The 24,099-nt window shown below is 48.4% G+C and overlaps 1 protein-coding gene across 4 annotated transcripts; it reads left to right on the top strand.

The window, feature by feature from the left end:
* The first annotated feature begins 26 nt into the window (after positions 1–26).
* LOC310680640 (uncharacterized protein C20orf96) lies at positions 27–19,122 on the top strand. 4 transcript variants are annotated; one of them, XM_083447573.1, is made up of 11 exons: positions 27–138; positions 1,575–1,679; positions 5,494–5,632; positions 5,825–5,952; positions 8,034–8,192; positions 10,294–10,393; positions 11,845–12,002; positions 12,115–12,216; positions 14,633–14,719; positions 16,650–16,768; positions 18,822–19,122. In XM_083447573.1, exons 2-11 carry the CDS (start codon positions 1,620–1,622, stop codon positions 18,880–18,882), a joined length of 1,113 nt encoding a protein of 370 aa, XP_083303699.1. In that variant the 5' UTR covers positions 27–138; positions 1,575–1,619; the 3' UTR covers positions 18,883–19,122. The 4 variants fall into 4 exon arrangements, with proteins under 4 accessions (XP_083303699.1, XP_083303701.1, XP_083303700.1 ...); XM_083447574.1 differs by having other exon boundaries at positions 116–226; XM_083447576.1 differs by lacking the exon at positions 27–138 and adding an exon at positions 210–243.
* Positions 19,123–24,099: the final 4,977 nt, after the last annotated feature.

The raw sequence follows: 24,099 nt of genomic DNA, 5'->3' as shown, positions 1-24,099 counted from the left end.
CATCCGCCCCGGCTCGGCTTCCGTACTTCCCTCGGTTGCCATGGAGACGGCGGGCGGACGCGCAGGAGGTTGGAGGCTTTCGCCGGTTGCTAGGAGACGCGGGAGGCTCAGGAAAAGCGCGACGGGGAGCGGCAGCAGGTAAAGGCCGCGTGGAGCCTCCCTGGCCAGGGGCAGTCTATCCCTGAAGGGAGCGGCGCTGGCGGGAGACACGACTGGAGCACGGCAGGTCAACGGGATCCAAAGGTCCAGGAGAACAAGCGGGAGGCTGCGCTTGGTTCGCCTCCCTCCCAGAAAGGGCCATTGAATGTTTTTTTTTTTTTAAAAAAAATTATTATTATTATTATTGTTGTTGTTGTTGTTGTTATCATCATCATAACCATTTAAACATATATAATCACATCGTTGTAAGGACGCGGGTGGCGCTGTGGGTAAAAGCCTAGGGCTTGCCAATCGAAAGGTTGGCAGTTCGAATCCCCGTGGCGGGGTGCGCTCCCGTTGCTCGGTCCCAGCGCCTGCCAACCTAGCAGTTCGAAAGCACCCCTGGGTGCAAGTAGATAAATAGGGACCGCTTACCAGCGGGAAGGTAAACGGCGTTCCGTGTGTTGCGCTGGCTCGCCAGATGCAGCTTGTCACGCTGGCCACGTGACCCGGAAGTGTCTGCGGACAGCGCTGGCCCCCGGCCTATAGAGTGAGATGAGCGCACAACCCTAGAGTCTGTCAAGACTGGCCCGTACGGGCAGGGGTACCTTTACCTTTACCTTTAATCACATCATTATTGAGGTTCACATCAGATTGAGGTTGAATCCTGACAAGACAGAAGTACTGTTTTGGGGGGACAGGGGGCGGGCAGGGGTGGGGGACTCCCTGGTCCTGAATGGGGTAACTGTGCCCCTGAAGGACCAGGTGTGCAGCCTGGTACGCAGGCTGAGACCCTCCCTGCCCGCAGGCTGTCTCGCCAGAGTGGTGCATGCTCTGGTTATCTCCCGCTTGGGCTACTGCAATGCGCTCTACGTGGGGATACCTTTGAAGGTGACCTGCAAACTGCAACTAATCCAGAATGCGGCAGCTAGACAGGTGACTGGGAGCAGCCGCCAAGACCACATAACACCAATCTTGAAAGACCTACACTGGCTCCCAGTATGTTTCTGAGCACAATTCAAAGTGTTGGTGCTGACCTAAAGTCCTAAACGGCCTTGGTCTAGTATACCTGAAGGAGCGTCTCCACCCCTATCGTTCAGCCCAGACACTGAGGTCCAGCGCCGAGGGCCTTCTGGTAGTTCCCTCCCTGCGAGAGGCCAAGTTACAGGGAACCAGGCAGAGGGCCTTCTCGGTGGTGGCGCCTGCCCTGTGGAACGCCCTCCCACCAGATGTGAAGGAAATAAGCAGCTATTCTATCTTTAAAAGACATCTGAAGGCAGCCCTGATTAGGGAAGCTTTTAATGTTTAATAGGTTGTTGTATTTTAGTGTTTTGTTGGAAGGCGCCCGGAGTGGCTGGAGAAATCCAGCCAGATGGGCGGGGTATAAATAATAAATTCTTATTATTATTCTCCACTTTTCTTCTTTGGCTCTTTAGAGCCTGCCGACTTCCTTCCCTCCCGCCTGGCCACAGGCTCCAAAGATGGCTTTCCAGAGTCCAACGATCTTCCCCAAGAGCCTCATCAGCTCCATAAGACAAACTGTGAGTCCTAGAAAGTGGGGAGGGGGCAATTTTACAAAACAGTACGGCAACTATATTGTAAGTCGCTGTGAGTTTGCATTAGCCCAATAAATAACAATAAAACAACTAAATCCAGTTTGCCCACACTTCTTTCTTCCCCGAATGTATTTACATATATATTTATAAAAGTACTTGCATACAACTTTTATCATAGAATACTGTATTAAATGTGTTTGTGAGAGAGCGATTAAGGATTCCTTTTATTATGTATTTTGTTTTTGTTTTATTATGTATTTTGAATTCTCATTTTCTCTTCTGTTATCAACCACCCTGGGATCTTCGGATGAAAGGCGGTATGCAAATTTAATAAGTGCATAAATAAAATAGATATCAAAGCATTTTGCAGGAATATCTATACACAATAAAAAAAGTAGTATTGGAAATTGCAGAAAGATGATTTCTTAATTGCCTGCATAAGATTGGTGGCATAGAAACATCCAAGGTGTTGATGTGAACCTATAAAGTCCTATGTTTGAGAGATCACCTTATCCCTTATATATATATTGGTACAGCAAACTAAATATGACATAATAGGCATCACTGAAACCTGGTGGGATAAGTCCCACGATTGGAATGTAAAAATGGAGGGATACAATCTATTTCAGAGAAACAGACCAGACAAGAAAGGAGGAGGAGTGGCGTTATATGTCAGGGATGTGTATACCTGTGAAGAGATCCAAGATTTAGAACCTCAAAGCCAAAGTGAGAGCATTTGGGTCAAAATTAAGGGAGAGAAGAATAACAGTGACCTCATTGTGGGAGTTTACTATAGATCCCCAAGCCAAACGGAGGACATAGATGATGCCTTCCTGGAACAGATGGCCAAGCATGCAAAAGGAAGGGAGATAGTAGTAATGGGGGACTTCAATTACCCGGATATTTGTTGGATGTCAAACTCAGCCAAGAGCATAAGGTCAAACAGATTCCTCACTGGCCTTGCAGACAACTTCATTGTCCAGAAAGTGGGAGAAGCAACAAGAGGAACAGCCATTTTAGATCTGGTCCTAACCAATGTCGATGACCTGGTTAATGGGGTAGAAGTGGAAGGATCATTAGGCGCAAGTGATCATGCTCTTCTGAAGTTTACTATACAACGGAAAGGAGCAGCCAAGCATACTAGGACTCAATTTCTTGACTTTAAGAAAGCCGACTTCATAAAACTTAGGGAAGTGCTGGGTGAGATCCCATGGACAGTAATACTAAAAGGAAAGGGAGTTCATGATGGCTGGGAGTTTGTTAAGAGGGAGATAGTAAAAGCACAACTTCAGGCAATACCAATGAGACGGAAACATGGAAGGTGCCTAAAGAAGCCAGGGTGGCTATCTAAAGAACTTTTAACTGAGTTAAGATTAAAAAAGGATGTGTACAAAAAATGGAAAAGGGGGGAAACCACCAAAGAGGAATTCAAACAAATAGCCAGCACGTGTAGACACAAAGTCAGAAAAGTTAAAGCACAGAATGAACTCAGGCTTGCTAGAGAGGTTAAAAGCAACAAAAAAGGCTTTTATGGGTATGTTCGTAGCAAAAGGAAGAACAAAGAAACAGTGGGGTCACTCAGAGGAGAAGATGGTGAAATGCAAACAGGGGACACAGAAAGGGCTGAACTCCTCAATGCCTTCTTTGCCTCAGTCTTCTCCGTTAAAGAAAACAATGCCCGACCTGAAGAATTTGGAGCAAATGATGCAGTAGAGAAAACACAGCCCAGAATAACTAAGGAGATAGTACAAGAATACTTGGCTAGTTTAGATGTATTCAAGTCTCCAGGGCCAGATGAACTGCATCCAAGAGTATTAAAAGAACTGGCAGATGTGATCTCAGAACCACTGGCAATCATCTTTGAGAATTCCTGGAGAACAGGCGAAGTCCCAGCAGACTGGAGGAGGGCAAATGTTGTCCCTATTTTCAAAAAGGGGAAAAGAGAGGACCCAAATAATTACCGCCCAGTCAGTCTGACATCAATACCAGGGAAGATTCTGGAGCAGATCATCAAGCAAACAATCTGTGAGCACCTAGAAAGGAATGCTGTGATCACCAATAGTCAGCATGGATTTCTGAAAAATAAGTCATGTCAGACTAACGTGATCTCGTTTTTTGACAGAATTACAAGCCTGGTAGATGAAGGGAACGCAGTGGATGTAGCCTACCTTGATTTCAGCAAGGCATTTGACAAGGTGCCCCATGATATTCTTGTAAAGAAGCTGGTAAAATGCGGTCTTGACTATGCTACCACTCAGTGGATTTGTAACTGGCTGACTGACCGGACCCAAAGGGTGCTCATCAATGGTTCCTCTTCATCCTGGAGAAGAGTGACTAGTGGGGTGCCACAGGGTTCTGTCTTGGGCCCGGTCTTATTCAACATCTTTATCAACGACTTGGATGATGGACTCAAGGGCATCCTGATCAAATTTGCAGATGACACCAAACTGGGAGGGGTGGCTAACACCCCAGAGGACAGGATCACACTTCAAAACGACCTTGACAGATTAGAGAACTGGGCCAAAACAAACAAGATGAATTTTAACAGGGAGAAATGTAAAGTATTGCACTTGGGCAAAAAAAATGAGAGGCACAAATACAAGATGGGTGACACCTGGCTTGAGAGCAGTACATGTGAAAAGGATCTAGGAGTCTTGGTTGACCACAAACTTGACATGAGCCAACAGTGTGACGCGGCAGCTAAAAAAGCCAATGCAATTCTGGGCTGCATCAATAGGAGTATAGCATCTAGATCAAGGGAAGTTATAGTGCCACTGTATTCTGCTCTGGTCAGACCTCACCTGGAGTACTGTGTCCAGTTCTGGGCACCACAGTTCAAGAAGGACACTGACAAACTGGAACGCGTCCAGAGGAGGGCAACCAAAATGGTCAAAGGGCTGGAAACGATGCCTTATGAGGAACGGCTAAGGGAGCTGGGCATGTTTAGCCTGGAGAAGAGGAGGTTAAGGGGTGATATGATAGCCATGTTCAAATATATCAAAGGATGTCACATAGAGGAGGGAGAAAGGTTGTTTTCTGCTGCTCCAGAGAAGCGGACACGGAGCAATGGATCCAAACTACAAGAAAGAAGATTCCACCTAAACATTAGGAAGAACTTCCTGACAGTAAGAGCTGTTTGACAGTGGAATTTGCTGCCAAGGAGTGTGGTGGAGTCTCCTTCTTTGGAGGTCTTTAAGCAGAGGCTTGACAACCATATGTTAGGAGTGCTCTGATGGTGTTTCCTGCTTGGCAGGGGGTTGGACTCGATGGCCCTTGTGGTCTCTTCCAACTCTATGATTCTATGATTCTATGATTCTATAACTAGTAGGTCATTGCATGTGTTAGTCTCCCTTGAGCTTTCTCCCAGTTGAATGACTACCAGCTATTTGTGAGAAGCAGCAGAGCCTTTGTGGGGCCCCTGCCATTCTAGCGGAATAGGCTGAGGTGCGGAACACTAGATTACACTCCAGTGGCGTAGCGTGGGGGGTGCAGGGGGGCCGGCCGCACCGGACGCAACATCTGGGGGGTAGGGTTAGGGGGCACAAATCCACGGGTTAGGGGGCGCAAATTACTTGCCTTGCCCCGGGTGCTGACAACCCACGCTACGCCACTGTTACACTCTCTTCAGACAGGCAAGGAACAGTTTGCTTCACAAACAGAAAGGCACTCTGCACATGCCCAGGGATACATTTGCTTTTAGGGCCTTTTTTGTTTGTTTTTTTGTCTTAAAGGGTGTTCTTCTGCTGAAAATTGTCTGCTTCCTCCATATGAGCCTGTCCCTTTCTTGTGTCGCCTTTAGGATTACAGCAAATGGCAAAGAGACAATGTGGCGCGGAAGTCCGCACTGAAATTAAACATGCCTCCAATTTCGGCATCAAAGGACTTGAAGAAGAAAGGGGGTGTCAGTTCTCCAGAAAAGCCGAAAGAGAAGAAAATAGGTTGGGAAAGGTTTCGCTTGTGTGCCTGGACTCCGGCCCCTGGGTGGAGGAGGAGGAGTTGGTTGCTACCCCAAACTCTTCTGTGCTGGAGAAACTTTCAGCACATTCTCCCCTTCTCTGCCATGTTGTCCCCAGCAGCTGTAAACTGAGTGGTTTTACCCAAAACAAATTAATGCCGCTTTTCTGTTTCAGAATGGGCAACGACCGCAAGAACGGTTGTGAGAATGATGCCCTCTATGCGACAGAAGTCCACTTGGAATCTAAATATGACAAAGGAAATGGCCCGGGCCAAGAGACTTGAGAATATCAGAATCATTCAGGTACATAAAGCGATACCCTGCGTTGAAACTGTGGCATCAGGTGCTGCTGATACAGACATAGGGATAGTCCAGAAACATAGAATTGTAGAGTTAGAAGGGACCCTAAGCATCATCTGCTCCAGCCCCCTGCAATGCAGGAAGCACAACCAAAGAACCCATAACAGATGGGCATCAAGTCTCTGCTTAGAAATCTCCAGTGATAAAGAGTCCACCACCTTCGAAGGAGACCCTTCCGCTGTCAAACAGCGCTAACTTTCCATTTTTCCAAAATAAAGAGAGCCAGTGTAATGGTTAAGAGTGGTTGACTCGTAATCTGGTGAACCGGGTTCGCTTCCCCGCTCCTCCACATGCAGCTGCTGGGTGACCTTGGGCCAGTCACACTTCTCTGAAGTCTCTCAGCCTCACTCACCTCATAGAATGTTTGTTGTGGGGGAGGAAGGGAAAGGAGAATGTTAGCCGCTTTGAGACTCCTTCGGTTATTGATAAAGCTGGATATCAAAGCCAAACTCCTCTTCTTCTTCTTCTTCTAACCCTCAGAAAGTTCTTTGTAATGTTTTGTTGGAATCTCCTTCCTTATAATTTTAATCCATTGGTTCAGGGCTTACCCCCCAGAGCAGCAGAAAACAAGCTCATTCCATGTGACAGCCCTTCAGATATTTGAAGGTGGCTATTCTATCTCCTCTCAGCCTCCTCTTTTCCAGGCTAAACATAGAAGAAGAGGAAGAGTTTGGATTTGATATCCCGCCTTTCACCCCCTTTAAGGAGTCTCAAAGCGGCTAACATTCTCCTTTCCCTTCCTCCCCACAACAAACACTCTGTGAGGTGAGTGGGGCTGAGAGACTTCAGAGAAGTGTGACTGGCCCAAGGTCACCCAGCAGCTGCATGTGGAGTAGCGGGGAATCAAACCCGGTTCACCAGATTACGAGTCCACCACTCTTAACCACTACACCACACTGGCTCTTTATTCGCATTAGCCAACGGCCATGGCAACATAAAACAAGCAATATGGCTATTCTATCTCCTCTCAGCCTCCTCTTTTCCAGGCTAAACATAGAAGAAGAGGAAGAGTTTGGATTTGATATCCCGCCTTTCACCCCCTTTAAGGAGTCTCAAAGCGGCTAACATTCTCCTTTCCCTTCCTCCCCCACAACAAACACTCTGTGAGCTGAGTGGGGCTGAGAGACTTCAGAGAAGTGTGACTAGCCCAAGGTCACCCAGCAGCTGTATGTGGAAGAGCGGAAACGCGAACCCGGTTCACCAGATTACGAGTCTGTCACTCTTAACCACTACACCACACTGGCTCTCATACCCAACTCCCTCAATCGTTCCTCATCAGGCTTTGACCATCTAGGTCACCATCCTCTGCACACCTTCCAGCTTGTCAATATCCTTCTGAAACTGCGGTCCTGAACACAGGACTCCATGTAGTCTGGTAAAAGCCTTGGGGTGTGCCCAGAATCGGTTGTAGATTTGATTTCTGCATTTCTGACCAGAAACTCCAAATTTGGCGACGGGAACCAGTTGTGCAGTTTCCACGACAGTGCAAAAGGGTGTGGGAGGGTTGCAGCGTTCTCGGACTGCTGGCATCCTCCGGTTTTGGGTGGCGTTAAGAAGAGGTGAGCTGAAAAGAACAAGGAAGTCCCAGCGAAAGAACAATGGCAAGAAAAACTGATGAGCTTTGCGGAATTGGCAAAGTTAACGTACAAACTATGAGAGAAGGACAACCGTGACTTTAAGGAAGAATGGGAACTTTTAACAAACTATTTATAAAGACAACAAAAGGACTTGGATTCCTTGGCAGGTTTTGAATAAACATTCACAAATTTATTAGTAGAACATAGGATAGATAAGGTAATGATCTGCACAACTTTTTAACATGCAGAAAATAATAATAGAGGGGAGCTGAGGGAAGTCTTAGGAGGACGGGAGAGGGAGGGATGGGAGGGAATAAAAAGGGGGGAATGTAATCGGATATATTGGTTGATAATTTGTTTTGTTAAAATTGTTCAATAAAAATATATTTTAAAAGAAGAAGAAGAGGTGAGCTGTTTGGTAACCCCTTCCTTCCAAAAATTCCCCAGCGGTTTATCAAGCACAAGACAAACAGCTTGGAAGAAATAAAACGCCATTCCAACTTTCTCCTGGAGAAGAACCGGGCGCTGATGGAGGAGATCAAGGAGATGGATGCAGACACCGTCGTCCAGGCCAGGGGCCTTCTCCAGCAGTACGACATGTTTAGGGTAAGGCTGGCGCAGTCAGGAAGCGGCCTTAGACACCTGAATCGCTCTGCGTCAGGACCATGTGGCTGTACCCAGTGATAATTGGCACGGGAAGGAAGTTCCTGAATCCCAGCCTTTTGCTTGAACTAAGCAGCTTCTCTATGCTTCTAGAAACGTAAGACGCTGCCTGATATTGAGTTAGAGTATTGGTCATAGAATAATAGTACAGTGGTGCCTCGCAAGACGAAAAGAATCCGTTCCGCGAGTCTCTTCGTCTTGCGGTTTTTTTCGTCTTGCGAAGCAAGCCCATTAGCGGATTAGCAGCTATTAGCGGCTATTAGCGGCTATTAGCGGCTATTAAAGGCTTAAGGGATTAGCGGATTAGCTGCTAAAAGGCTATTAGCGGCTTAGATCAGCTGATAAGCGGCTTAGCGATCAGCTGTTAAGCGGCTTAGGGGCTTGGGAAAAAGGGGGGAGGGGAAAAAAACCCCAGGAATCGCAAGGCATTTTCGTCTTGCGAAGCAAGCCCATAGCAAATTCGTCCTGCGAAGCACCTCCAAAACGGAAAACCCTTTCGTCTAGCGGGTTTTCCGTCTTGCGAGGCATTCGTCTTGTGGGGCACCACTGTATAGTAAATTTGGAGAGGACACCCAAAGGCCATCTAGTCCAGCCCCCTGCAATGGTCCATCTAGTACAGGATTGTCTTGACTAGCGGTGACTTCCCAGGGTTTCAGGTCAGGTTTCAGGTTTTGCAAGTGTGCTGGTCCCGGGGGGGGGGGTTTACCGTGAGGTGTGGTCAGAGTCCGGTCCTGGGCTGAGGGTCTGGAGACTGTCCACCAAGGGCGAAGCGGGGTCCAAAGCAAGAAGCCGGGCGTAGTCGGGAACTCCAGAAAAACAGGTCTGGGTGCTGGCAGAAACAGGTTTCCATCAGCGTTGCTCCCGCAACCTGGGACTGGGCTGACTGGCCTTTATCTCCTCTGGGACCTAGGGTGGTCCCGGCCCACAGGTGACTCGCCTCTCCTGGCCTTAAGGCGAGCACTCCTCCTGAGAGAACTTATTTCCCTCCGCCTCTCTGCCCTGAGCCTCTGCAGCTCAGGGGAGGCTGGAGGGTTACTGGACCCAGAGGCAGCCTCACCTCCTGACAGAGCTGGGAGAGGAGCACCTGCAGGCAATGGGTCCTCCATCACCTTCCGGAGCCAGAGCGGATTCATCTGGTGTCTGCTCTGGCACAGGTGCAGGCCCTTCAGGTTCAAGCCCCTGCCCTGGCTCAGCCGGCCCTGGAGGCGGGGACTCCTGTGCAGGCTGGGACTCCTCAGGTTCAGCTTCTGAATCAGATTCCTAGGCCATCACACCAAGCGAAGCGTGTTCTCTGCCACTGACTAAACAGCTCTTCCCATATAACCAGGAGCGATTGAAGTTCATACAATGAGATTATAAATTGCCCATCTGCAATTTATTGGTCAGCCTGCTGTGATGTCATGGAACGTTCACAAGCATTCTGAGGCGGTGAAACGTATCGCTATGGAAAACAAACTTAGTGCAATCTTATGCACTATGGTTGCAACCGAAATCATTGGATAAGAAGTCCAACAATTTTGCTTGCAATCCTTAATACGCCTACTAGGCAGTAATTCCCACTGAGCACAGTGAGTGTTAATCCTGAATGCTGTGCATGTTTTAAATATTTTGTTTTGTGTTACTCGCTCTGAAGTATTATAAAAATCCAATTTATGTAGTTCACCACAAATATCAGCATTGTGATATTGGCAGTTTTATTTTCAGTCCCTTTCCCAACAACCCCAACACAGATTTTGACTTTTCCATGGGTTGTCTTTTCCATCAGGCTTTCCACTATGACTCCCAGGCACTTTCCCTGGCCAGTCACCACTAGTTCAGACTCCAGGAGCAACTTTGGGAAGTTAGGATATTTTTCTCCCAACCTGCATTGCTTGACACTTGCTCACATGGCTATTCTAATCCCCAGCCCCCAGTTTGAAGGGATCCTTTTGGATTTCTTCCCAGTTGACTTTTCTGTACAAACTAGGAGCTGCAAGTGGTTCATGAACTAGCTTTGGTTCTTGGCAGTCCCAAGAACTGGTGCCTTTTGCTCCTGTCTCTGCAGACAATCATCCGATCTCTTCAGGACTCAAGTCAGAACCAAGCTGGAGTAGCAAAAGCAGATCTGGCGGCAGCAGAGAAAACGGTGGAGAAGAATTTGGGAAGTAAGCAGCACCCGATCTCAGACACCCTGCCTGCTCCCAGCTGGGCAGAGAAGGAGCCCAAACCAGTAAACCCAAGGAGATCTTTGGATTTAGCTGTAGTGGAAAGTTAGCTTGCCCGGCCCATTCAGATTGTGTTCCCCTGTCTGTTGCCTCTCATTACAAAAGGGGTGGAACACACAGATGCGAGAACCTCAGGCAATGCATTGGCAATCCAGGCTAGCTTCCATAGAAGTTGAGGGACCAAGGAGATTTGTTGTTTGCATGCGTCTTTCTCAAGAGACAATGGAGTGCCCCTCCAGGGGTGAAGTCAAACATCTGTGTTAGCAGCACCAACGTGAGGTGCTGGGACACAAGCCTGGGCAGTGTGTATGGAGGTCCTGGGCTGCCCAGACAACAAGACCCTCCCTCTTGTCCTTGCTGATGGGGTCCAAAGGAAAGCAGAGAAAGAAATTTGGCAGAAAACAGAAAAATACAAACCATAGTAACAAATGCAAACAATGCCCTGCTACACACACAGTTTTAAATACCATAGATTGTTTTAATTAGCCACAGGCCTGGGAGAAGAGGGATGTTTTATTCTCTTGTTAATTCTGCTGTTTTAAATGTGCATTTTATATTTGACCTCATTTAGCAACGTTTTCTTTTGAAATGTTTAAGATTTTTTCCCTTAACTTTGTTTGTATTAAACACGTATTCTGTAGTTGACCTCCTTTGTAATTTTTATTTTGAAATCTTTAAGACAATGTTTTAGTTAATTATGTTGCTTTGGCTGTATACTTTATATTTGACTTTCTTCAGTAATGTTTTCTTCTGGGTTGTTTTCTTTGACATTTTAAGTGGTGTAAACCGCTTTGAGATTTTTTTCTTAAAAATATAAAGCAGGGCCTTTTCCGCGGCCGAGGGAGCGAAGGCTCCGCTTCGCGGCGATAAGGGGGAGAAGGGAGCAGCCAGGAGCGCAGCCCCTGGGAGAGCCATTTGTACATAGGCCTCAGCCACAGCGGCCGGCCCGGAATTGCGTCACTTTCCCGCGACCGGCGCGCAGTCAGTGACGAAGTGACGAAGAGATTAGGAAGGGAGGCTGTTTGTATATCTATATTTCGAAACTTTTCTCTTCACCCGCCGTCTGCTCTAAAAGAAAACAAAGTGTGCGCTTCATATGCATGGTCATAGTATTCTCTCACTTTGGGCCGAGCTCCATGTCTGCAGTCCTGCTCCTCACGCACCCATCAGGCGTCTTTCCATTCGGGTCTCTACTGCCTGACAGGCGGGGGGAGGGGGAGACCCTATTTTATACCACGCGGGTGCGGAGAACATGGGCGGGGGGAAATAAAAGAATATATATATATATATATATATATATATATATATATATATATGCAGTATAGAAACAACAACAGCAACTTTTGCTTTTATCTCCTTCCTCTTGCCTTGTCCTCTTCCTCCCACCCCAGAACTGGATCAAGAGATGAAACGCATGCAGGCCAAAGTCCACGTCCTCCAGGAGGAGCTCAACATCCTGAGAACCTACATGGACAAGGAGTACCCGGTGAAAGCCGTCCAGATAGCCTCTCTGATGCGCAGCGTCCGAAACCTGAACGAAGAGCAACAGGTGAGCCGAGGGAGCCCTTGCTGGCCTCTGCCTTGTATTCTTGGGCGCGGGGCTGGCAGCAAAGAGCCCTTGGGTACCGGTTTGATCCCTTTTCCTGCTTTGCCGCCCCCAGGACGAACTGGAGGAGATGGAGGATGTGTTCAAAAAGTGCCTGGACAATATGGCAATGAAGGCGCAAAAGAAGCGGGAGCGCTTTATGCAGCGCGTTACAGAGGTCCGTGGGGCAGGGCTGGTTGTCTGTGCTTTGCCCAGTGGATGGGTCTGGGTGGGGCTGGTTAGGGTTGTCTTCTTTCCGTGCAATGTGTCTGGGCTTCCTCACTTGGCCAGAGGTCCGGAGAGATCTTCTCCTGGGCTACAAGCTTGTTACCACAGTGGAAAAAAGCAAAGTTGCGGATTTTAGAATAGAATAGAATAGAATCATAGAGTTGGAAGAGACCACAAGGGCCATCGGGTCCAACCCCCTGCCAAGCAGGAAACACCATCAGAGCACTCCTGACATATGGTTGTCAAGCCTCTGCTTAAAGACCTCCAAAGAAGGAGACTCCACCACACTCCTTGGCAGCAAATTCCACTGTCGAACAGCTCTTACTGTCAGGAAGTTCTTCCTAATGTTTAGGTGGAATCTTCTTTCTTGTAGTTTGGATCCATTGCTCCGTGTCCGCTTCTCTGGAGCAGCAGAAAACAACCTTTCTCCCTCCTCTATGTGACATCCTTTTATATATTTGAACATGACTATCATATCACCCCTTAACCTCCTCTTCTCCAGGCTAAACATGCCCAGCTCCCTTAGCCGTTCCTCATAAGGCATCGTTTCCAGGCCTTTGACCATTTTGGTTGCCCTCCTCTGGACACGTTCCAGTTTGTCAGTGTCCTTCTTGAACTGTGGTGCCCAGAACTGGACACAGTACTCCAGGTGAGGTCTGACCAGAGCAGAATACAGTGGCACTATTACCTCCCTTGATCTAGATGCTATACTCCTATTGATGCAGCCCAGAATTGCATTGGCTTTTTTAGCTGCCGCGTCACACTGTTGGCTCATGTCAAGTTTGTGGTCAACCAAGACTCCTAGATCCTTTTCACATGTACTGCTCTCAAGCAGCACTTGAGGACTTTTTTGTAAATTATTTCCCTACATTGGGAGTTTCCAGTGCAGTGCCCACAGGGTCCAAGACAGGTTAGCGGAGCCAACAGGTGTGGCAGCAGCAAGTGAGAGGGAAGAGAACTCCCTGCGACCCAGTTAGACCATTGGCCCATCTTGCTCATTGTGGTCTTCCTCTGACAGGCAGTTTTCTTGAGGTTTTCAGACAGGGCACAGTCCTACTTGTAGATTGACCTGGGACCTTTCGCACGCAGAGCACATGCTCTGCCTTTGAGCGAAGGCTCTCAAACGCTCCCTTCCCCGGTGTTGCTGTTGCAAACAAACCCACAAACCTTGGCAGATGCTTTTAAGTAAAAAGCAGAACAACAGGGGATCTGATCACAGTTTTCTCATGCCATTTCTGTTTGGGCCGCCACTAGGCCCAGAGATAAGTGGCCTAGATCCACAGATGACCCGATGCAAGATAAGGGAACTGTGTACATGTTGTTGGGATGCATCCAAGGAAACAGGGGCAATTGACAGGCCCCCAGCTGGCTCTAGCCCACCGGCCGGCAACCGGGCAAACTCCGGTCCTTGGATCAGCAGGTAACTGCGACCCGAGCTTCAGAAGCTGAGCACGCAAGCGAGCAGAGATAAGAACTCTTCGCAACAGAAGGGCAGGTTAGGGGCTGTGTAAAGTGTATTTACAGGCATTTTATTCAGCATCACGACAAAGGAGAAACATGTCTGCTCCCCTTCGTGTCCAAGCAAACAGCATAAGCAAAAGCTATACGGGTGGCGCTGTGGGTTAAACCACAGAGCCTAGGACTTGCCAACCAGAAGGTCGGTGGTTCGAATCCCCGCGACGGGGTGAGCTCCCGTTGCTCGGTCCCTGCTCCTGCCCACCTAGCAGTTCGAAAGCATGTCAAAGTGCAAGTAGATAAATAGGTACCGCTTCGGTGGGAAGGTAAACGGTGTTTCCGTGTGCTGCTCTGGTTCGCCAGAAGCGGTTTAGTCATGCTGGCCACATGACCCGGGAGCTGTACACTGGCTCCCTCGGCAAATAAAGCGAGATGAGCGCCACAGCCCCAGAGTCAACCACGACTGGACCTAATGGTCAGGGGTCCCTTTACCTTTTTATACTCAAACGGAAGTTCCCAGCATGCTGTGCTAGAATGTAAACAGGCATGTGACACACAACAGCCTGTTCTTCTTAAGGTGGAACGGAATATCGTAACACATATATGCATATATAATTCAAAATATCTTCTGTCTACTGGAGCAGAAAGTGCAGGAGGAATAGTCCCCCCCCGCCCCCCCCCCCAATCTCTGGCATGGAGATTCATGCCCTCTGAAAAATGATTTTATTTATGATAGTCAAGTGGCAGCTTGAGTGTCAATTGAGCCACAGCGTGCGGCTTGGCAAAGCGATCTGTCGAACTGTCCTCTGGGAACTCGCACCTTCCAGGGGCTCAGGGTACCCTCTTGTTGACTTCTGGGATCCTTTGTCCATCTTTGCTTCTAAATCGCATTTCCCCCTTTCTCTGTGCAGAAGAAACTGATGGAATACAAGGACGGCCTTCACCAGATGGATAAGAACAATTTGGAGCTGAAAAGACAAATAAGCAAACAAAAGGAGGCAAGAGGCTTGGGGACGGCAGCAAATGGCTCGGCGGGGAATTCTGCCAATGTCTGGGCTGGGGTGTCAGGGCTGGAGCCAGATGAAGCAGAGCCAGTTGCCAGCGAAGTTCACTTTTTATTCAAGGAAGTGAACATAAAACTCAGCAACTCTTTCCAGTAGATCTTGCCCCTATAGAGCAGGACTGACGGCCCCTGCTTTCCACCCTTTCTAAGGCGCCTCATGTCCCAGCAGCCCCAAACTGTACCTGTGCAGCTTTGGTCTCTGTCTTGCCCTCCTCATTGTCCTGTGTACTCTTGGAGACAGGGCGGGGAGGAAAGAGCTTGTCTCAGCAGGAGAGGGAGACTCCCTGGATTCTTCAGCAGGCTCTTAATCTCTGCCCCCCTCTGCTTCAGCCTCAGAGTCTGAACTGTTCTCTATCACCGGCTCTCCCTGCTCACTAAACCCTGTTGCTCCTTCAGCATCCAACCCTTCCTCCTCTGACCTCTCCTCAGTGTCCCACCAGCAATCTCTGGGCTCGGAGCCTTCCTCCTTGGTGGGGTGGGGTGTGTTCCCTGAGTACCAGCTGGTACCTCCCAACACTCCTTGTCATAGAATTGTGGAGTTGGAAGGGATCTCGAAGGCCATCTTGTCCAACCCCCTGCAATGCAGGAATTGCCGCTGAAGAATCACTCACAGGTGACCGTCCAACCAGTGAAGTAGAGTCCAGCACCTTCCGAGGTGGACTGAGTCCCGAGAAGGGGCTTAGTGTTCCTGGCCATTACTCCACCCTGACTGGTCATTACTCCCAACATCCCTGGGGAATGATCTCACAACTGGAGCTGGCATGAGGGGAGGCTGGTTTTTGGCATGGAGGTGCCTTGGGAGGACGTTCTATCTTTCGCGATGAACATGAAATGCCACCCCCGGTGGATTGTCGGCTGAGATCCTGAGCCGAGTGTAGTTTGAAGGTGGAGCTAAAATAATTGGATCATCATATGGAGAGAATCTTCCACACCTCCGGCTCGGGCTGATGGTGGTAGCTAAACTCAGGCAGAGGTTTTCTCTACGACTCGGTGGAGGCAGCAATAGGGCACCCTCAGAGTTACCTGTGAGTAAGCGGTCAACTTCAGATCTGGAAGCCCGACGTGTTTAAAACTCCATAGAGGGGGAAGGCAATTTGGAGCAGGGGAATGGGAAGTGTTTGGGGCCGGACTGCAAGGGCAGGAGTTGTTACATCAGCAGCAAGAAGTCTTGCGGCACCTCAGGAAATGACTGGCAGAATCCGAGACCAGGGAGAAGAGTCGATGGAAGAAGATTGGAAAAAATTTAAAGAATATTTACAGAAATATTGTAAAATTAATGAATGCTAGAAGAATACTGGAATGAAGTTAGATGGTTTTAGCAGAAGTGTTATTAAGATTATATAAAAATTGATTGTTAATGGGCTAAAGTGGAAAATTTAAAGTTAAACTGTTAAGATAAATTATAGAACAAAAATTGAGAAAGAGGGAAAGGATTTGCTGAACCAGCTAATTTGAACTAGAATACAAAAAAGGGAGGTGTGAGGAAGTCGAGGAAACAAGCAAATGAAAGATATGAAATTTGGATGTGTTTTTAAATGTTTTTGTTTTTTCTTGTTGTTTTGTTGTACTGTTTTTTCTTTCTATTTTTGATGTATTGTTTGTTAAAAATTTTACTGTTTTTTCTTTTCTTTTTTACCCTTTTTCTTTCTGTAACTACTAAACATTTAATAAATATTACTTTAAAAAAAAAGAGAGAGAATCCTGTGAACGGTGCGGAAAGCTAGTTCCCAGAAACCCCCCTTTAAAAAAAAAAGAAGAAGAAGTCTTGCGGCCCCACAGTGACTCGTGGGCTTGTTATGGCGTCACCTTTCGTGGGCTAGAACCCTCTTCACCCATCTCCCTGACTTGCTTCTTTCTCCTTTCAGGTAATTGCTGGACTGGTGAAAGACGTCACCGCGTTGCACAAGAACCTCAACACGCTCCATCACTCCACTAGGGATCCGCGGGAAGTGATCTTTGCAGACGTCCTCCTCCGTAGACCCAAGTAGGTCCCTTAGCCTGTGTCCCAAGCAGTAGCATTTTCTGGGGGCACTTTGGGCCATGCTTTCACGCTGAGCAAGCCCGGGGTGTGTGTGTGTGATGCGTTGCGTTGGCCAAGGGGCTGCCCCGGGGACTGAAAAACAGGAAGAAGCAAGAAGAAGCTTTCTAGGGTGGAATAAAGGAGCCTGCTGCTTCATAGTCTCTTGTGGGATCCTGTTTTTAGGCAATGAGAATTGACGGGGCCACTTTGGTTCCTGTCCTCCTTGCCAGCTTCCTGCTGCCAGTCACAAGGACATAAGCAGATCTTAGTCTAGGGCTGGGCAATATCTGGTTTTCAACAACGTGATAGATCACCAGCTAAACATTGCTATATACAGTGGTACCTCGGGTTAAGTACTTAATTCATTCCGGAGGTCCCTTCTTAAGCTGAAACTGTTCTTAACCTGAAGCACCACTTTAGCTAATGGGGCCTCCTGCTGCTGCCGCCGCACGATTTCTGTTCTCATTCTGAAGCAAAGTTCTTAACCCGAGGTACTATTTCTGGGTTAGCGGAGTCTGTAACCTGAAGCGTCTGTAACCTGAAGTGTATGTAACCCGAGGTACCACTGTATAACAATAAAGCACAATGTCTGAAATAAGGTGGAGCTATGTAGAGACTTTGGCTGCCTTTGTGGTTTTTCCTGCGTCTTGATTTTTGCTGGCGCCTGCTCTTGTGATTCGCTGCCCCCCTACATGAGGCAGGGGAGAGCTGGGCCGGCAGAGTTGAACAAGGGCTGCAGGAATTGAGAGCAGTATTGGCAGGCTTCACGGTTTCCCCCACATTGTGATTTTGGCATGTGTTGCCAGGTCTGAAATTATGAAACCAGTTTTGGACGCTATATCGATATATCCCCCAGCCCTTGTCGAGACCTGCATCCTGTTCTCACAGAGGCCACCCAAATGTGTGTGAGAACCTGCAAGCAGGATCTGAGCCCCCGAGCCCCCTCCCCTCCTGGCATTCAGAAGCATCACTGCCTCCGAATGTGGAGGCAGATCAGAGCCATCTTGGCTAGCAGTAGTAGTAGTAGTAGTAGTAGTAGTAATTATTATTATTATTATTATTATTATTATTATTATTATTATTTATTATTTATACCCCACCCATCTGGCTGGGATTCCCCAGCCACTCTGGGCAGCTTCCGAAAAAATATTAAAATACTGTAATACATCAAACATTAAAAGCTTCCCTAAACAGGGCTGCCTTCAGATGTCTTCTAAAAGTCTGGTAGTTGTTGTTCTCTTTGACATCTGGTGGGAGGGCGTTCCACAGGGAGGGCGCCACAACCGAAGTTACTGGTTCCCTGTAACTTGGCTTCTCGCAGGGAGGAACCGCCAGAAGGCCCTCGGTGCTGGACCTCAGTGTCTGGGTAGAACGATGGGGGTGGAGACGCTCCTTCAGAATACTGGACCGAGGCCATTTAGGGCTTTAAAGGTCAGCACCAACACTTTGAATAGTGCTCGGAAATGTACTGGGAGCCAATGTAGGTCTTTCAAGACCGGTGTTATGTGGTCCCGGCGGCCGCTCCCAGTCACAAGTCTGGCTGCCGCATTCTGGATTAATTGCAGTTTCCGGATCACCTTCAAAGGTAGCCCCACATAGAGCGCGTTGCAGTAGCCCAAGCGGGAGATAACCAGAGCATGCACCACTCTGGCGAGACAGTCCGCAGGCAGGGAGGGTCTCACCCTGTGTACCAGATGGAGCTGGTAAACAGCTGCCCTGGACACAGAATTGACCTGCACCTCCATGGACAGCTGTGAGTCCAAAATGACTCCCAGTAGCCTTCAAGAGCCCTCTCCTCTTTCACAGTCTTGTCTAATCCTCTTTTAAAGCCACCCAGGCTATCACTGCCTCCTGGGGGAGCGAGTCCCATAGTTTTTACTTCGCTGCATGAAGACCTCTATTCTGTGAAGGAGACAAGGGAAATGGCAGTTTTGCTGCTGCTCTTCTGCTCCCTATTTTCTGCCTCAGACATTTGCGCTTCCTCGCCTCTGATTTGCCCTTTGCCCTTTCCTTCCAGGTGCACCCCAGATATGGATATTGTTCTCAACATCCCCACGGACGAGGATTTCCCCCTGTAGTTGCTGGAAACGAGCTTGGGATTATGCACCTTGATCACGCAACGCCCTCCCTGTAGGCCTCTGGGAGCCAGTTTCCCTCCTGCTTTGTTGAGCTGCACCCAAAACCAGCAGCCTGCCTCACTCCCGGTCCGTCGTCTTTAAACCTTCCTGCTAAGAATCGCTGCAGGGGCTTTCCTTGGCATCCCTGCCTGCAAATATTCCAGCATTAGATTCTATTAAAGCCAGTCCTAACTGTTCAAAGAGAGTCAGTGTCTCAAATAATCACGACTCCTCCATGGAAGTCGTACTATCCACGCTGCCTCTTTCGTTTCGGTTATGATATTTCTGTGCCGCTTTTCACTCACACGAATCACAAATCCGCTCACAAATGATAAATAACGAGAACGTAATGGAACGCCCCAGATACAACATAAATCTCATAGAATAAAGGAATCATCAGAAAAACAGTTGCAAATAATCAGTCAAACTCTTCTTCTTCTTTGGCGATCCCTCGTAGCCGAGTAAGATTGTCTCCATAAACACAGTTTTAACAGTGAGTCTGTAGGTGACTGTGGAGGCCAATTCTGGATCCACATGTCCTTCCACAGTGGGGACATTGGTTTCTGGGTGGGAGTTGATCACGGTGTGGATTTGCCAAGCGTGCCTTCCTCTTAGCACATTTTCCCCTTGTGTCCTGAGTTCAAGTGTCTTCAAAGCCCAGGACACCTTTGGTAAAGGCTGTTCTCCAGCTGGAGCGCTCGCAGGCAAGTGTTTCCCAATTGTCCGTGTGTAGACTACATTTTTTTAGATTTGCCTTGAGATAGTCTTTAAACCTCTTTTGTTGACCACCAGCATTACGCTTTCCATTTTTAAGTTCGGAATAGAGTAGTTGCTTCGGAAGACGATAACCAGGCATCCACACAACATGACCAGTCCAACGAAGTTGACGTTGAAGAATCATTGCTTCAACACTGGTGATCTTTACTTCTTCCAGTACACTGGTATTAGTTTGCCTGTATTCCCAAGTGATGTGTAAGAATTTTCGGAGACACCATTGATGCAATCTTTCAAGGAGTTGGCGTTTATAAGTGGTCCATGTTTCACAAGCATACAGTAAGGTTGGTAGTACAGTGGTACCCCGCAAGACGAATGCCTCGGAAGATGAAAAACTCGCTAGACGAAAGGGTTTTTCGTTTTCTGAGGTGCTTCGCAAGACAGATTTCCCTAAGGGCTTGCTTCGCTAGATGAAACGGCCCTGCCTCTCGTGTCATGGCGACGGTCACTGCACGCACGCACGCTTCCCCCCTCCTCCGGCTCCCTCCCACCTTCCGGCTGACGGTTAGTGCCTCGCGCCGCTGCCCACCCCCCTCACGCGCTCCCCTCAGAGAGCCATTGCTGCCAGCGCCTCTCTCTCCCTGGAGTCGCGCTCCTGAGCCCCACTGCCCTCCAGCAGCCGCGTTGCACGGTGGCCACAAGGCGCGGGTGAGTCCGAGGTACCGGCTGCGGCAGCTGCCCTGCTTCTCCCCGCCCCTCCCCGCCGTTGTCAGTGTTTAAATGCAGTGGTGCTTTGCAAGACGAAAAAACTCGCGGAACGAATTAATTTCGTCTTGCGAGGCACCACTGTACAATAGTACAATCAGTCAAACACACTGGAGAGGTCAAGGCAGCTTCTTCCAAAGGCACTTTGAGCATAGAATCATTGAAAGGGACCCTGGGAGTCCATCTCGTCCAACCCCCTGCAATGCGGGAATCTGGCCCAATGTGGGGCTGAAACCCACAATCCTGATATTAAGGGTCTCATATATATTTTTTCCCATTTGACCTGCTTGCAATTATGGTCCGCGTCACAGCTTCCTATACTCTGAGGTCAGATGCCTTGGAAACGGCACTCACCGTAATTCCGCTTCCCAAAGGTGTCCCAGATGGAAGTTGGGTCTTCAACACCGCCTGCTTCCTCTGCACTTGAGGGTCAGCTTTGGGGGTCTTGGGTAGGTGGCGTGAGACCCACAGCTTTCCCCCTTCACAGCCACCACCCCACATCTGCTGCCTGAAGTGGTTGCCTCACACTGCCTAGCGCAAGGGTTGCCCCTGGTGAAAATCCAAGCCCCCCAATATTGCTGTTTATTTCATTCCTCTATCATCTTTCATCTAAGGAGTGCCTGCCTCCCCACAGTCGCATTTTATCTTCACAACAACCCTGTGAGCTAGTTCACGTTGAGAGAAGCGGACTGGCCCAAACAGTGGCGTAGCATGGATTGCCAAGCGCCCGGGGCAAGGAACGTATGGTGCCCCCTAACCGGTGCCTCCTGAGGATGGGGTGCCACCATGAGTCTCGCCATCTGCCCACCTTCCCCACCGATGGGGGGCGCCACACAGCCGAGCGATGCGAGGGCCCATAATCTCCCGGCAGCTCCCCCCCCCCCCCCGCGCACGCTCCTCCTCTGGGCCCATGGGTGGAATCCAAAACCCAGGAAGAAAATCAGGCTCATTCTCTTCCAATTGTCCCATTGCCGCAAGCAATTGTGCTGGTTTTGACCTTCAAAGCCCTATGCGGCCTAGGACCCTCGTACCTACGGGACCGCCTTTCCTGGTATGCCCCACGGAGCACCTTAAGGTCCACAAATGACAACATTTTGGAGGTCCGAGGTCACAAGGTGGTTAGATTGGTCTCAACTAGGGCCAGGGCCTTTTCAGTACTGGCCCCGACTTGGTGGAAGGCTCTGTCCCAAGAGACTAGGGCCCTGCGGGACTTGACATCTTTCTGCAGGGCCTGCAAGACAGAGCTGTTCTGCCTGGCCTTTGGTTTGGACTCAGTCTGACCTTTATGTTTCCCTCCCCTTATGGTCTCGATCTATCAGCTACTTTTAAAATGAGGCTACATTTTAAATTGCATTTTAACCTGTATTTTAAATTGGTCCCCCCCCCCCATTATGTTTTTACTGACTTTATTGATGTTAGCTGCCCTGAGCCTGGCTCTGGCCTGGGAGGGAGGGGTATAAATAAAAATTATTATTATTATTATTATTATTATTATTATTATTATTATTATTATTTATTACACTGGCTTCTGCTGGCACACCAGCTTGGCTGGATCCGACCCCTCTGTCTTTGTACTTTGTACTTTCATCCTTCCAGACACTTTATGGTTTAAATTTCTTATTCTTCATTTTCTTTGCTTTTTCATGCTTGCATTTCTTTCTTTTTTTACAAAAGGGAATTTTTTAAAATACCTCTCTCTATCTCTCCTGTCCCCCCATGCACACACACACACTCACACACACACACACAAACACATCGTACACCTTCTGAATGCGGAGACCCAGGAACGTGTCTGCATTACAGTCGAGATTCTGTGGGATATTTTGTGTCTTCCAGCGATGTCTTCTCCATCCTGCACATCTGCCTGCAGCCTCTTCATCTGCCGCTGGGTGGAGACTACCAGTATCCTGTCCATTCAGAGAAATATGCTGTGCTGTCTCCTTCTCCATTTTAATGACTCAGAGGTAGGGTTGCCCTGTGTCATCTTTTCCCAGGATACACCCTCTTTTTCACGGTTTAACATGAGAGTCATCACAGTGATCTATTGTTAACAGTAGAAGTTGGCAAATGTGTCCTCTTTTTTTGCTCTTCAGAATACAGTGGTGCCTCGCAAGACGAAATTAATTCATTCTGCGAGTTTTTTCGTCTTGTGAATTTTTTCGTCTTGTGAAGCACGCAGTGGCGTAGCGTGGGTTGTCAGCACCCAGGGCAAGGCAAGTATTTGCGCCCCCTAACCTGTGGATTTGCACACCCTAACCCTAACCCCCAGATGTTGCACCTGGTGCGGCCGGGCCCCCTGCACCCCCCACGCTACGCCACTGGAAGCACCACTGTGTATTGACGGTTTCCCTTAGGAATGCATTGACGGTTTTTTTAAAAAGGCGCAAGACATTTTCGTCTTGCGAAGCAAGCCCATAGGGAAATTCGTCTTGCGAAGCAACTCAAAAAACGAAAAACTCTTTCGTCTTGCGAGTTTTTCATCTTGCGAGGCATTCGTCTTGCGAGGTACCACTGTATGGCAGCCCTACTCAGATGCGTTCTTTTATTGAGCAAAACTTACTTTAAATGCACGAGGGGGGACGGACCAGTTTCCCCTCAGTCTTTTTGAAAACGGCATCTATTTCTTGTTGAAGCTCCCATGAAACATTCGCATTCATTAAGGAACTCTGACTGGGCACCCCCCTGCTCTATTGTTCTTATAATGTGATCACTGTACATGGCACCTTAAGAGAGGGAGAGAGGTCCCTGCCCCAAAGAGCTTGCAATCTGATAAGAGGACATAAGCCGAAGTTGAGCCCTGATGAGATGGAATCTCTGCGGCTGAGTGGTTCCTGTCCTGAGTGGGAATGAACTCCCTCTGAAGGAGCAGGATTGCAATTTGGGGCTGCTCGCAGATCCCACTTGGAGAGCTTTCTTGATCAAGCAGTTTATAAATCATCTCAATAAATAAAGAAGGCTGTTGAATCTCTCAGGGTTTGTCTCTTTAAAAAAAGAAAAAAAGATTTTCTTAGGTTACAAAAGTACATGCATTTTCTCTTTTTCCCCAGCCGTAGAGTCTTTTCTCAGATCCTGAAGCTCCAAGACTTTGGCCACCTCATGAGAAGAGCAGACTCCCTGGAAAAGACCCTGATGTTGGGAAAGATGGAGGGCACAAGAAGGGGATGACAGAGGTTGAGATGGTAGGACACTGTTCTCGAAGCTACCAGCAGAAGAAGAAGAAGAAGAAGAAGAAGAAGAAGAAGAAGAAGAAGAGGAGGAGGAGTTTGGATTTGATATCCCGCCTTTCACTCCCCTTCAGGAGTCTCAAAGCTGCTCACAATCTCCTTTCCCTTCCTCCCCCACAACAAACACTCTGTGAGGTGAGTGGGGCTGAGAGACTTCAAAGAAGTGTGACTGGCCCAAGGTCACCCAGCAGCTGCATGTGGAGGAGCGGAGACGCGAACCCGGTTCCCCAGATTACAAGACTACCGCTCTCAACCACTACACCACACTGGCTCAGCATGAGTTTGACCAAACTGTGGGAGGAAGTTGAAGACAGGAGTCTCACTTTCAATATTGTCTTTAGTTGACTGCAATGAGAGTTGTTTGCATGTGTGAGGGGGAAGGGATTGTTGGGTCAAATTAGCCGTATTAGGTGGCTTATAAGCTCTTTATAGCATGAGTGAGCATTGCTGTCTTGGAAAGTATTCAATAGGGCCA

This window comes from Podarcis tiliguerta (genome assembly GCF_965153285.1).
Source record: "Podarcis tiliguerta genome assembly, chromosome: 6".
NCBI classification, from domain to species: Eukaryota; Metazoa; Chordata; class Lepidosauria; order Squamata; family Lacertidae; genus Podarcis; species Podarcis tiliguerta.
This window is presented reverse-complemented; position numbering and strand designations above follow the sequence as displayed.